Source organism: Belonocnema kinseyi, chromosome 4, assembly GCF_010883055.1.
Source record: "Belonocnema kinseyi isolate 2016_QV_RU_SX_M_011 chromosome 4, B_treatae_v1, whole genome shotgun sequence".
Lineage (NCBI taxonomy): Eukaryota > Metazoa > Arthropoda > Insecta > Hymenoptera > Cynipidae > Belonocnema > Belonocnema kinseyi.
The window spans coordinates 151,233,584-151,248,381 of NC_046660.1; the positions used below are offsets into that span (position 1 = coordinate 151,233,584).

A 14,798-nucleotide genomic window follows, 5' to 3' on the forward strand; every position below is an offset into this window, starting at 1 on the left:
TTTTAGAAAAAGAAATCATAACTTAGAAAATAAAGGAGGACAATAGAATTCAAGCCAGTATACGCAGGGGAAATAATATATGTGAGTTTTTGCATAATTCATTATCCAAAATTCGTATAAAATTTCCGGAATTATTATATATAGATAAATATGTTACCTCGTTTCTTTTTCTTCGCCTCCTAGATTGTCCTGCATGAGAAATATTTTATTTCCATCGCTATTTCTTTTCTTGAATATTACTTTATTTAAAGGTGACGTGTTTTTATAGCTCGAAAATAAATCCGATAGCTTGAAAGTTTCACTCCTAACTTGAACATCAGAAGAATCACTGAGTGTTTCCATGATATTCTCAACCTTAAAGTGATTTTGACGAACTACGTCGGATTTACCGGAATGTGTGTTTAACATGACTTGAGTGGCTTTAGATGTTTCAGAATTGAATCTAAGATTTTTATTTTTAACTTCAAGCATCTTTGTAGTAATTGTTGACTGATATTTAGTAGATATTTCTGGCGCAAATGTCGTAAATTCAATATCTTCAAGAGCTTTGCTAATAGTTTGCCATGTTGTTAACCCAGGAGGACTGGCACTCGAAGAAATTAAAATATTTGAATTATATTCGTTTTCTTCCAGTTGCAGATGCCTCAACTGCTCAACGGCGTAAAATATTACCTGTGGAAATAATTAAGAAATAATGAATGAAAATGGGACTTGCGTTTCCGGCATGAAAGTGTAAAGTAGTGGGAATTGTTGATACTGAGTTTTTCTGATATTGTGGTGAAATTTGAGGTGAGTGGATTGTGGAAGTGTCTAGAAGGGTGTGGATGTGAGAGATTAATTGAGGGATTGTGATATTGAAAAGGGGAGGTAGATATTTTGGTGGATTGAGACAGATTTGTGTGGAAGTTTGTTTGGAGATTTTTGCAGGGTGAGAGGACTGTGTTGATCGGGTTGTTAGTAGCAGGGTTGGTTAGCGACAAAGAAAGTCGAGACAGGTACCACTTTGCGACGGTAGATAGAGGCAGGGAAGCATAGAAGGCGGGAGAGTTTGAATTTGATTCATGGGTAGCAGAGCGAGTATCTCCGCGGAACAAACAGATCTAGAGCACAAAGTGTTCAGTACGTTGAAAGAGGAGATCAAGGAAAGAAAGGCAAGGGGGAAGTGTAAGAATACTGTAGAAAAGGAAAGATTAGGAGCAAAAAGCGTAGGTTCAATTGAGGCTTTTATCAAAAGGAAGAGACAGGAGAGGGAAAGCAATGAAGAGAAGGAAGATATCACGGCGAGCGTGAATTATAAAAAAATGTTTAGATCGCCGCCGGAAAAGCAGAGTTTGGTAGGGAAGAGTGATAATAGTAAGAGGGCTGACGGAAGCGGAGATGAAAGTGAAGTTACGATGAAAGAGGAAAGACTAAAGGAAATTCGCGAAGTGATGATAGAGGTAATGGGGATTTATGAAGAAAAGCAGAAGAAAATGGGAGAGAAATTAAAGAAGGAAATTAGGCGGGAAATGACTGAAGTTAAGAAAAAAATAAAAAAATGGGAAGAAATCAGGAAAAAGTTAGAAAAGAGGATGAAGTCATTAAAACAAAACCTAGAAAAGCAGGAACAAGATAATAATAAAAAGGTAGAGGAGATGCAAGGTAGGATGAAGAAACTTGAAAGCTCGAACCGGGATTGTGGTGGAGGGCGAGAGTGGGAATAAGTAGATGGAAAGGTTGAGAAAAATAGAACAAAGAACAGAAAGGAAAGAATGGAAAGAAAGAAAATTAAACATGGTGATCAAGGGTATAAGATTAGAGGGGAAACAAGCTGAAGGAAGGGGTGGACGAAGTACTAAAAAGGATTGGTGTTAAGGTAGAGATAGAGGAAATGCGAAATGTAGGAAGGGAAGAGCGAAGTGGGAAGATAATGGTACTGGTGAAATTAAAGTAATGGGAATATAAGAGGGAGGTGATGACAAAGAAAAGGTTATTATATGGAAGTCCAGAAAAAAGAGGATGATTTGACATGGGTAGAAAGGAAGATGCAATATAAATTGAGGAAAATAGCGGAAAATGAAAGAAAAAAGGGAAAGAGAACATGGGTTAAATATGGGAGAATACAGATAGACGGAGTGTGGTGGGATTGGGAACAAAAAAGGGAACAGATAGTAAGAAATGAGATCAGGGAAACTAGGAGAGAAAGGAGCAGGAGATAGGAAAATAAGAAATAGAAGGGAGGAAAAAAGATGAGAAACGAAAGTAGGGAAGAACGGAAGATTTGTTACTAGTGTATAGCAGGATTGAAGAGAAAGGATGGGGAGTTTATTAGAAATTTGACACAATGGGATGTAGTCATAATGATGGAGACGTGACTAGATGAAAAGGGATAAGAAAGAGTAAGGGGAAGGTTGTTAAGAGATTACAAATATGGTAGAGAAAGAGATGAGGCAGAGGACGTATCAAGCGAAGAAATAGTTAAGGTTTTAGGAATAATGAAAGATGAAAAGGGACCTAGTATAGATGAGATTCCAAATGAAGTATGGAAATATTGAGGGGAGGAACTGAAGGAATGGGGATGGATAATGTTTAACAGAGTATGGTGAGGAGAGGGTTTGGCAGAGTTATGGAAAGAAGGAGTAGTTATACCAATAGTATAGCATGGAAAAGGAGAGGAGGTTAAAGATTATAGGGGGGTGACGTTGATGCCAACACTGTATAAAGTATATGCAACTGTTTTGTCGGAGAGATTGAAGATATAAGTTGACGAAAAATAGATCGAGTCGCCGAATCAGACGTTGTTTAGAAAAGGAATGGAGGTAATGGACAACATCTATGGTCTGAACTATCTAGTAAATAAGAGAATTAAAAGGGAAAAAGGGGCAATGATAGCAATGTTCGTGGACTTAAAGGCGGCGTTTGACTCATTATGTCAAGGCGAAATAGAAAAAGTTATGGTAAAAAGGGGATAAGAGAAGGATTGATAAAGAGAATAATAAGAGAGTATAATTTTTAGAGAGACAAAAAACAGGGTAAAGGTAGGAGAGCAAGTAGGAGATAATTTCTGGTTTAGAGAAATACTTAGTGGGAAAAAGATGAATGTAAATGTAGAAAAGACAAAGATAATGAGGTTCAGAAAGGGGAGCGAGAAATAATGGACAGGGTGATGGAAGGGAATAAAATTAGAAGAAGTAAAAGAGTATAAATATTTGGGATATATCTTGCAAACGAACGGAGATCATACAGCTCATATAAGAGAAAGGATAAACAAGCAGCAGGGGTAATGAAGCAGATATGGGGAATAGGAAAAAGAAGGTTAAAAAAATTGGAGAAGGAGAACGTGGTTATTTGATACTCTGGTGTGGCCGGTATTAGGTCATGGAGCAGGGATATGGGGACGGAAAGAAAGGAAAGATATTAAGAGTTTACAAGAAATGTATATAAGGTGGACACAAGGGGCAGACTGGAGAATGCCGGGATATATGGTGAAAGAAGAAGCGCAAAGGGATAAGTGGAGTATTAGAGCGGGAAAGAGGGCATGGAAATTTGAGACTAAGCTAAGGAAGGGGAAGGGAGGGGGGTTAGCAAGAGAGTGCTTGATGGAGATAGAAGATAGGAGAGGGAAGGCGACCGAATTAACGAGATGGGAAGAAGAAAGAAGGGAGTTCTTTAATGATAGAGAAATAGAAGACGGGAATAGAGTAAACCATGAAGAATTGGAAAAAATGGAGGGGGAAAGACTATTAATAGAAAGATGAGGGCTGATTGAGGAATCAAAATACAATAAATGGAATAAGATTATAAAAAGGGAATGAGTGGAAAAGTATTTAGAAAAGGGAGGGGGAGAGAGAAGGTGGACCAGAATAGCAAGATTTAGATTGGGAAACAAGGTAAGGGAGCGGATGTACTGGGAAAAAGAAGAGAACAGAAAGTGTAGGCTATGTGAATGGGAGGAGGAAACATGGGAGCATGTATAGTAAGGATGTATGAGAGAAATGGAAGATAAAGGAAGCTGGCAAGAGAATGTGTTTAAGATTCTAGGGGAGGATGAATTAGGAGAAGAATGGATGAAGGAGTTGGAGGGTGATAGAGGAACGAATGAGAGAGAATGAAAGAATACATGTGAAAAAAAGGCAAGTGGAGGTATAAAAGGGGAAAGCAAAAAGAAACGGAAGTAGCTTAGATTAGAAGCGTAAAGATTGGTGAAAGTTAAGGTAAAAGTTAAGTAGACTGAGATGCGTTTGCGTTCTCAAGAACTAGATATAAGACTTATGTAAATAGTTGTAAATAATTGTATATATAGAAAAGATAAGATTGAAAAAAAATACAGATATATGTGGAAAGGTTGTAAGGAATGGAAGTCATGTACACCCTTAGTGGACACATTATGAATAAAGAAGAAGTAATGAAAATGGTGAAATTGAAATTTTACCTCCTAAGATTATGTATTAAAACATACCCTATATTAAGAGTATATAAAAAGTTTTTTAGCTTTAATATTCAAGTTATTGTAAAAAAATTAAATTAAAAAGTCTGATTCCAGCCGACAACGATTTTTCAAAGTTTTGCGGGAATTTCAAGAATGATTTGAAATTGACGCTTTGAAAATTCACAATTCGAATTGAAAACCCGTGACCTATATCGTGCCATGAGCACGTGTGACTAGCAGATACGAGTGCTTTTAAGTCCCGACGATCATCTCACTCGTTTACATTATCAAAAAGTACAGAATTCTCGTGGGGCTTACTTTGTCTTTGGAAATATTTGTTTCGTCTCAACAAAATTTAATGAATTCATCCTGTTCTCTTTTTAAAAAATAAAAATAAATTTATATCAGTTTTCACGGAAATGAAAGAAAAGTTTATCATTTCAAATGCAAGTTTTTGTTTATTATAATAATAAATAATTAAAAATTAAGAATATTTATAAATTAATTTGTTTCTTCTTTCAGTTACATTTTCGACGACTATGACTTCTTTTAAATTTAAAAAGTTAAACTCGCCTTGGCCTCATCATTTTTTTCGACGAAGTAGATGAGAATGTCCACTGTTCACCCTTAAAAGAACGAGAAATTTGTTATTGATCATTTTATGATAGGCGGCGTAGTTTTTGTCTTAATCAATACTGATTCTCGCGTTTCAAGCTCGATGATATCTTAATCTCACGCTTCAAGCTTGATTATTTATTAATCTCCAGCTCAAATATGTGTTTACCTCGTGCTACCCCAGCGATTCCAAAGCTTTTTTTGCTCATTCTGAGGCGCGGTAGGGCCGCCACCCTCAAATTTTTTTCATAATACTTAAACCCGAAGGGGGCGCTTGACTGCCTGTGATGCGGGCATGTGCTGGCTTGCCGCGCTCGACCTTTCCATTCTAAGAAAATTAGAGACGATAATGTATTTTCTCGGACAAATTTAGTGAAAAGATTAACCGATTTTTATGAGCTTTTTTTCCACATTTCTAAAATTATATCACGAAATTGATTCAGCTCATTTGAATGTAATTGTGTCATACCTTTATAACTTCAGTTATTGTAACAGGTCTCAATCTCAGAACAATGAAAGGCATTCATGTTAGGTCAAAAAAAGTAGTCGCATGCTCACAGCGGGGAGCCTTCTTAGGAGCCTACCGAGCTACCCGGCGCGGGTGGCGTCACCCTGCCCCCGGGCAGCTTCCCTACTTAGGGTAGCAGTTTGGGAATCGTTATGCTACGCGCTCGGTCTATTTCTCCCACATTTTACCGCAAATGTTTTAAAACAAAGATTCAAACCATCGAAAACTGTTTTTTGGTTATTGTGAATTCTCTTTTGTTAAAGCTCTTTTGGCTTCAGCTAGCACATTCTCATCACATCTTGTGCTTTGCACTTTATTTTCTCTGAAAATTTCAATCTTCTAAATAATGTTCAATGATTTTATATTAAATGTATATTCTATTCACTTATGTACCTCGACTTGGAATTTCTTGTTTAGATATTGCGAAATAAGGTAAAAATTGTGCTCATCGTGGTTGCTTTACTATTTGTTTCTTATTTTGCATTCAATTTTATTCCTATCTACGTAAAAGTATGTATCATTTTAATAAATTATTATAATTTTAATTGATAATATGCGTTGATATTACAATATGAGTTATTTTATTTCCTTGTTTTTATAATTTTTTTATGTTTTCATTTTCAATTTTTCTTTTCATCAAAAAAATTTACTAGTTCGGTCTTAAAATTATTGACAACGCATTTGTCCATACTTTTTGGGTAAACAACTTTTATCTATTAATTTTATTGTATACCTCGTACCGTTTTCCAAAAAATGTATTTTTTTTTATTTTAAATGTTATCTTTTTCTACTAAAACAAAAACTACCTTTCCTATCAAAGAATCATTTATACAAATTTGAAGATCTTTTTTTAACTCTTTTTGCCTCTTTTTTTCGCAGCTTATTTCGCAATTAAAAAAATTCAATTTTCTTTATTTTTAATCTTGTTTTTTACAAATAAAACAAAGACTCCTTATCCTAAAAGTGATTCAATATAAATTTGGATATCTTTTTTAGGGACACAATTTTCTTTGATTTAACTTATTTTGTATCATGCTTGATTTGACCGTCAGATGGAGTTAATCATTTTTCGTTATTCTTTGTCCGATCAAAATGAGAATTTTTGATTCTCTTATCTTTCTTCCATATCGTGCGCTGTTCGAACATAAAAAAGTCATTTTCGTTTGTTTTCCTAGATTTAAAAAATGTTAAAACTCTGTTAATATTCTTTATTTTAAGAAATGTCATAAGGATATATTCCTCGTGTTTTCATTGACTAAAAATAGCCGTACCTAAAACTTTCAAATCTTAGGAAAGGGGTCTTAAAAGTACTGCAAATACTCCTAATTTTTTAAATAAAAAAAATGGCTGGTTAGCAAACTCGATATTTCTTTTTGATTAAATCCGATTAGTCTTTCAAAAGTTATACGGTCTAAAGACAATGACAACAATAACGATGACGATAGACAGTCACCGACGTATAATTTTTTTTTTTCCTCAGGGGTCCTCAAAACATCGACATATAAAGAAATTCGCTTAATGAGTTTTCACATAAAACTAATACCTTCTAATTATGTATGAGCATGTAATCATTCTTTATTTTTTTATGCACTTAATTTTTGAATTTTTGATTTTTTCAACCAAAATTCAAAATTTTCGTATGATAATCTTGTAGGGCCTTCCAAAAGTAATGTTTTTTTTCTCGTGACTTTTTCCCATTTTTTTGGCTTCAAGTGTTCATTTTAGTGCGGTTCTTTTTACTTGGAAAATGCAATAACAATAGTAATTTTCTTGTTCTCAAGAGAATGTCAAAGGAATATATTGTTCGTATTTTCATGCGAAAATAGTATCAGAGAAGGAATGTTGTTTCCTTTTATTTAACGTCTGGCAGAAACCAACGAATGTGGAAAATTAAATGATACTTCGCCGACTTCGAGATCGTTGAAAAGTTTTATTAAATGAACTTCCACTTTGTTGTATGAGCATTGTTGAATAAAAATAGCCGTAAATGGAATTTTCAAGTCTTGAAAAAAATTGGTCTCAGAAATTTTGAAAATGCTTTTAAGGGCATGTGACACCTATATTACCGACCACAGTTTTTCAGTTCACTGAATGAACCTCAGAACTTTTTTTGTAAGTAAAATATCGAGCTGAAACTTCGGGAAATGTATTAGAGTGCAATAAAGTACGTTTAGGTACTGCATTCCAACGGAATCAGCCGGTAACGTTGTACACGAAAATACGAAACCTCTAGAGCCTCGCCTAGTGGCCGCCAGGTTTCGTATTTTCGTGTACAACGTTACCGGCTGATGCCGTTGGAATTGATTGTTAAAATATATTTTTTTACATCTTTTATTATTAAGCTTTGTACTTAAACGTAGTTTTCTTTCGGCTCTTGCATTTCTCAAAGTTTGAGACCGATATTTTATGTATAAAAAAAGTTCGAACGTTCAAAAAATGTTGAGGTTCAGAAAAAAGATGAAATAATTTTCAGTGAAGTTTCTACCAAAATGCAGTACCTAAACGTAGTTTATTGCACTCTAATATATTTCCCAAAGTTTCAGCTCGATATTTTATTTACAAAAAACGTTCTCATGTTCAAAAAAACATTCAGTGAACAAAAAACTGTGGTCGGTAATATAGGTATTTAGCTATGTCACATGCCCTTAACTTCTTGGAAAATTATCAAAAATGTCTGATTAAGGAACTCGGTCTTTCTTTCTAGTCCCTCGAACTGTGTGCCAAAGCACAATCAAATCCGATGAGTCTTTCAAAAGTTATCGGTTAAACAGACGACGAAAACGACGACAACAACGACAGACACCAAATTAAAAACTTTTTTTCTGACGCGCCTTGTTTGACTTCAAATTTTTGTTTCCGTTTGGTTTTTTGGATTTTGAAAATGCTATGACTTTGGTCTTTTTTATTTTATCAAAAAAGTCATTAATCACCCAGTACAAGCATTTACATCATATACGTGTTTGTTTTTCTGCATGATACACAAAGAGACAAAATAACAAAACCTTACTCTTCCATACATTTAACATGGTGTTTCTATCACAATTATAGTGAGAGTGAGGTGAGCAAATTGGTAATCATACAGTACTTACCAAATTTTTGTAGCATTTATTAGTAAATCTACCGTTTGGAAGAAATGCTTATTGAAACTTCAATTTTCGCGGTTCATTCCTTGCATGAGGGCCGAAACATACATTTTTCTTCTGGATTTCGTTGTCCTTTTACAGGTCAACTCTAATCCTGAGGCAACTTTTTCCTTATTTAATTTGCCTTTTTTAATGTAATTTCAAAATGCAATCGTTTGAAAGTGATTCCTTATCGCTTTAAGTTTCGATAACGTATCCCTTTCATTATTGGCCTTCTATGGTAAAATAATTTTGAAAATTTTCCTGTGTCCTGTTGAACAAGAATTACAAGGATTGGTAAGCGTCCTTTTGAACTAAAGGTTTCGTTTACACCCTATTAGCCCAAATGATATTATGAATCTTTTACACTCATGCAGAAATGTCTAAACAGCGTATTTATCACCCGCACGTCTCCATATTCATTATAATTTACCGTGGGTGGACTCATAATTGTTTATTGGGGAGGTATCCGTAAGAGATAACGCGAGGTGACCGTGGCGAATTATTTTTAAGGATTCGATCACACCCTATTTGCCGGAAAGATATTAGGAATTTTTTTACACTCACGCGGAAGTATCTAAATAACGCATTTATCGCACACACGCTGCTCTACATTCATAATAATTTGTCATGGGCGGACTCACAATTGTCGATTGAGGAAATAACCGTAAGGCATAACGCGAGGTGACCGTGATGAATCCAACTTGGACGGGCAATAGAGGTTTCCGAGAAGTGACCCTTTTCGAATTTCTCGGATTGATAATGCTCACAAGACTAACTCGATCAATTTCGATTGATGCTCCTCGTCGGTACGCTGCCAACATTTTGTGAAGGAGGAATTTTACTAGGCAAAACATTCTTCTCACTTGGCGGTAAAATAGAATGATGGGAAAGAGTGGAAATATGTTATTGAACTGTTATTGATGCATTATTTTTCGCGACTCAATCAAATGATTGTATTGCACCTCGAATTTTTATGTTTTAGCTTGTAAGTGTTACTTAAAATTGTAATATGGAATTGCGTTGGGTTTTCTTTTCATTCATTCTACAATTGATTCTGACAAAACAATTTTATTGTAAATTCTTACTTATTTTAGGTTATAATTGCAAGGTCTTACTTTTCCTTCCAAATGAGGAAGTTATAATTTTTAACCCATTTTATTTTGTTCAGAATGTTCCATATTATATAATAATATAAATAAATCGTTTCGTATAAATCGGTGCATTTGATCAGGAGATATTCACTGTTTTGTTTTCAGTTGCTATAGGGGTTGAACGGTAGCGTAGTAGGGTAGGATGGGAAGCTGAGAGAAGCAGATATTAATTATGCTGGTTACGGTTGATTAGTATCACCGCGCGCCAGCATGCATTCGCCGATGATCGTTCATACATTGCTCATTGTGTCTATGTGTACGGCAGCTTACGCCGCGTGAGATTCCCTTATATAGAAATGAATCAAAAGTGCTTAACCTTGTGACAGTCACACTCACTTACAATTATCAGTAGTTACATTCTTTTGCGCTTCTTATATTTATATGAATATGTATAGTAATTAACATAATTTTTCATATTTCTATTTTACAATTCTTACTTTCTAGCCTTATATAACATTTATATTATATAGAATTAATGGTCGCTTCTGCACGTCCTTGCGGATTGTAATTATTTCTATTACCTAGTTTTAAAGAGAGAAAAGGAAACGAATTTATAGGATGAATGCCTTTGTAACAAGTGTTAAAGATTCTTATAGCAATTTATGAGTGGACCGGTCGTTTTCGAACTAAAAAATAAAATATCTTTCTGTAGTTAGAAATGTAGTTCTTTAATGGGTAATAAACGTCAGTGAAATTACAAAAGGGAGTTCGTTCGCTTGGAAACCGTTTGCCCGATCACTTCGACCATGCTCGCTCGAACTACACACTAACGATCCGTTCTATATCTCTTTTAATATCGCACAATTATTCGTAATCGATATCGTTCGATAGTCGCACTTCCATATCGCTCTAAATTGCGCCAAATTCAGTTGACAGAAACTTAAACTGTATTACAAAAAAAAGCTACTCTTAACATTCGGCCATCCTGTAATTCAGTTCGTCCTCGAACGGTTTACTCGAGTACAAAATCTTTGACCTTGCTTGGTAGCCTCACCTCTCTGGAATTTCGTCTCATCGGCTTCGCTGATTCTGGGATTCTTGGAGATTCTTTTTCTGTCAGTGATTTCTCTTTAAGGATAACGTCGTTTATTTTCCTAACGGTATTTTTAACGGGTTTGTCCACGTTCTTTGGTTCAAGTTCATCTTCTTCACTGTTGAAGCTGAAATTATCTTGCTCGTGGAGAGGACGCCATATTTTCAGTTGGCTCGCGTGACCTGTTGCCTGGCGAACTGAAGAAACCGAATGGAGCCTCTAAAAAGTGCCCGTCAAGACCCTATTGGGTCCCCATTCAGTTTCTTTTTTAAAAACTCGAAAAACAGCAAAATTAACCTTTAAATTATTGAAATTCGGATTCTACGTTAAAATTCCCTATAGAAGATCACGGAATAATCGCAATAGTTTCATTTGCAACGGTAAAAACTTTTAAAAAATATAAGACGTATAACGCCTATTGAGTGCTACATTTCAAACGCATCGCCTGTAAGTAGCAGTCAAAAGTCGTTATACGTCTTATATTTTTTAAACTTTTTACCGTTGCAAAAAAACTATTGTAATTATTCCGTGACATTCTATAGGGAATTTTAACGTTGAATCCGAATTTCTACAATTTAAAACATTATTTTGCTGTTTTTTTTTAGTTTTTTAAAAAGGAACCGAATGGGGACCCAATGGGGTCTTCACGGGTACTTTTTAGAGGCTCCATTCGGTTGCTTCGGTACGCCAGGGTTGTTGCGTAACGTCTACCGGGATCATCATCTATACTGTGATTTTCTTGAACATCCAGGCGACTGATAGCTACATGCATAAAGACGATCTGCGATTTGATATTCCACATTCGTTAAACGATTTTCAACGTAATGCTTCTTATATCGTTGTTGCTCTGTCAAAATTATCTGCCTCGCTTCCTCTTGTAGTGTTTTGGGCTGATAATATTCTTCGTCCTGAACAGTTTCCGCAATATGTCTTCGCGCACGCTTCTTTCGTCATAGGTACCACTTGTAGTGGAAAACTTCTTCTTTCTGTCTGACTATTTTAATTACGGAAATCTGTAACTAGTCGTGATTCGCCTGTTTTTTTCAAACAGCAGTACAGGGCTTCCATGCGGAGGATCAGTTTCAGTTGCTATATATGTTTCTTTCCATTCGCGAACAATTCGTTTTATTTTCCCACGTGCTGCATTACTCGCGCGATAAGGATTATACGAAAATGGTTTAATACCTGATTTTATTATTATGTCCATCGCTATCTCGCTAGTACATTCCAATTACTTGAGATTTTCAAAAAACACATCTCTAAATTCGTTTATTACCTTTAATGAGTCCTGTACTCTCTCTTTCGGTCGGTCTTCGTCTACGTTGATTTTCTCTAGAAAAATAGGTTGAAGATCTTCGGTATCCTTTATTGCTGGTAAAATTCGAATTTCTGCTTGATCAATAGTTTTAGAGCAATTCACTATCAGGTCACTGTCCGTCAGGTTCATAATCGGAAGCTAGAACTCGTTGCTGCCACACCGGGTGTTGATTAAATTGATTGCGTGCGGAGGGATCATAGTAGCGTTCAAGTCAGTTAAAATATTCGGATAGTTCTTACACGAAACATCTTTTAAATACAAACCGGCACTGTTTTTCAAAAATAATGGATTACCGATTTTATAACAATCCACATAAATACTGTCCGTATCTGATCTTGCTATTAGCACGTCGGTGTTCAGAGTGTCATCAAAGACAACGCGAATGTTGATACCGGGTACTGTCACACCAGCTACCGTTACATCAGCTTTCGCGATTTCCAGAGACGTTACACGAAAATGATTTAAACCGAATGATTTTAATTAAGCTTCGTTCGGCACAATTTCAAAACTGTAAGACACTTCGGCCGATATTTTTATTAAACCATCAGATGCACCTTGATCAATTTGTGCACCGAATTTTCGATCTTTCACGATCATTTTCTTCAGGTATCTTCTCAAATCATTATCATTTTCGCCACTAAGCTCTTGACTCACTTCCGATTTCTCATTACTTTTCGATACCGTGCAGTTGCCTTGAGTATGATTCTTACCATCACACTTTTTACAACACAGTTCCCTTCGCGTTTCAGGACAGTCTCTCGATGAGATTTTTGAGGTGTTGATCCCACGTTAGAATTCTTCTTAGCTTCGTCCGTTCGTTGATCATATATACGTTTATGTTTACGCCTGTCATGCAGTAGGTCGTCAAGGTTTTCATGCTTTTTTGCATCTATCGTCACCCATAAGTCCTTAGTTCAGAGTTATATCAGCAATTGTTCCTTGGTTTGCTCAAAACTTAAATTCAATTCGTGAGACTGGCCTTGTCCATACAGTAGGCGATAATTAACTTTGATTTAGACTGCACATGTTCGGCCATCCTTCGCCACTTCTTGGTTAAATTCTCGACACGATGAACGTATTGCTGAAAGCTTGTTCGAACCTCTCCCACGTAGTTATTTCATCAGCTTTCATTTTGAACCAATTTAAGGCGTGTGAGTTCCCCTTATGTAGAAATGAATCAAAAGCGCCTAACCTTGTGGCAGTCACACCAACTTACAATTATGAGCAGTGACATTTTTTTGCGCTTCTTATATTTATATATATATGTATAGTAATTAGCATGATTTTTCATGTTTCTATTTTACATTTCTTTCTTTCTAGCCTTATATGACATTTATATTATATAGAATTAATGGTCGCTTCTGCATGTACTTGCGGATTGTAATTATTTTTATTACCTAGTTTTAAAGAGAGAAAAGGAAACGAATTTCAAGGTGGATGACTGAGTAAAAAGTATTAAATATACTTATACCAATTTATGAGTGAACTGGTCGTTTTCGACTTGAAAAATAAAACATCTTTCTGTAGTCAAAAATGTAGTACTTTAATGAGCAGTTCCATATCACTCTAAGTCGCGCTAAAATCAGTTGATAGAAACTTAAACCGTATTACATAAAAGAAATAATAAACTATTCTTAACACAAGTTTACTAAGGGTTGACAATTTTGTTGTTTTTAAGAATTAAAGGTTTTATGTCCATCTTTCATTTTTTTTTCTACGTTTATGTGTTTCTCATTCTCAGAGTCTAAACGTGATTAGTGCTGACTCGAGGACTTCGTACGAAATCGAGTTAAATTCACTTTGGTACAATTTAAGTAGCTGTTCACTCAATTGTTTATTTTCAGTACTTGAAAATTATAATATTTTCTCTTTAATCGTTTTCCATTTTCTCAAAAAAAGGGAAGGTATATAACATTTGTGTGCACTATAAATTATATTATATATCATATTTGATTCATCAAACTGTGTGCCAAAGCAAAATCCAATCCTATTAATCTTTCGAAAGTTATCCGGTTCACAGAGGACAACGACGACAGACAGACGGACACTGACCGATACACTTTTATTTATGGTTCATGGGGCCTCAAACTGTCAACATTTAATAAAAGACGCGAAACTCAGTTTTCATATAAAACTAAAACCTTCTCATTATGGATTCAGAAACAATAGGCTTAATGCTTTCGCGATGATTGATTTTGATAAAAAGAGATATTTTGGGTTACAATCGTGTAAAAAACATAGAATTTTGATGACGTTTCGTGAACATTTCATTTCACTTCTTGAGAGCTGATCTGAAACTGAGGTATCAGGTTATGTTGATTTTATGTATACTCTCTACGATGCCTGTGATTAACAAGTGCCCCCCCCCCCATGTTATGTCCTGTTTCGATATAATGCTTAGCTAGTGCTGATTATATGAAATGTTTTAGCCTGACTTTACTCATGTTTCTTTATACGTTGGCTCACCGCTCTCCCGGTTTCGTTTTTGTAGTCGTTTTTCTCTCCCGCTTTTGTAGGTTGTTTTTACTTGTTTTTTTTTGTGTACCAGGTGTATACATATGAAACCGGTATTGCCATTTAGCGGCCAGTAGGCACACTTGTAGGCACTGTCGGAACTTACCATTTGTGCTAATTGGCGTA

At 35.4% G+C, this 14,798-nt stretch overlaps 1 protein-coding gene across 1 annotated transcript in view; it reads right to left on the reverse strand.

Moving 5' to 3' along the window:
- The window catches only part of LOC117171995, a 176,394-nt gene that overhangs the window by 58,042 nt on the left and 103,554 nt on the right, over nucleotides 1-14,798 (reverse strand). The window contains exon 3 of the mRNA XM_033359711.1: nucleotides 158-672. Coding sequence (XP_033215602.1) covers nucleotides 158-672 — 515 coding nt within the window. The remainder of the gene's footprint in view (nucleotides 1-157; nucleotides 673-14,798) is intronic.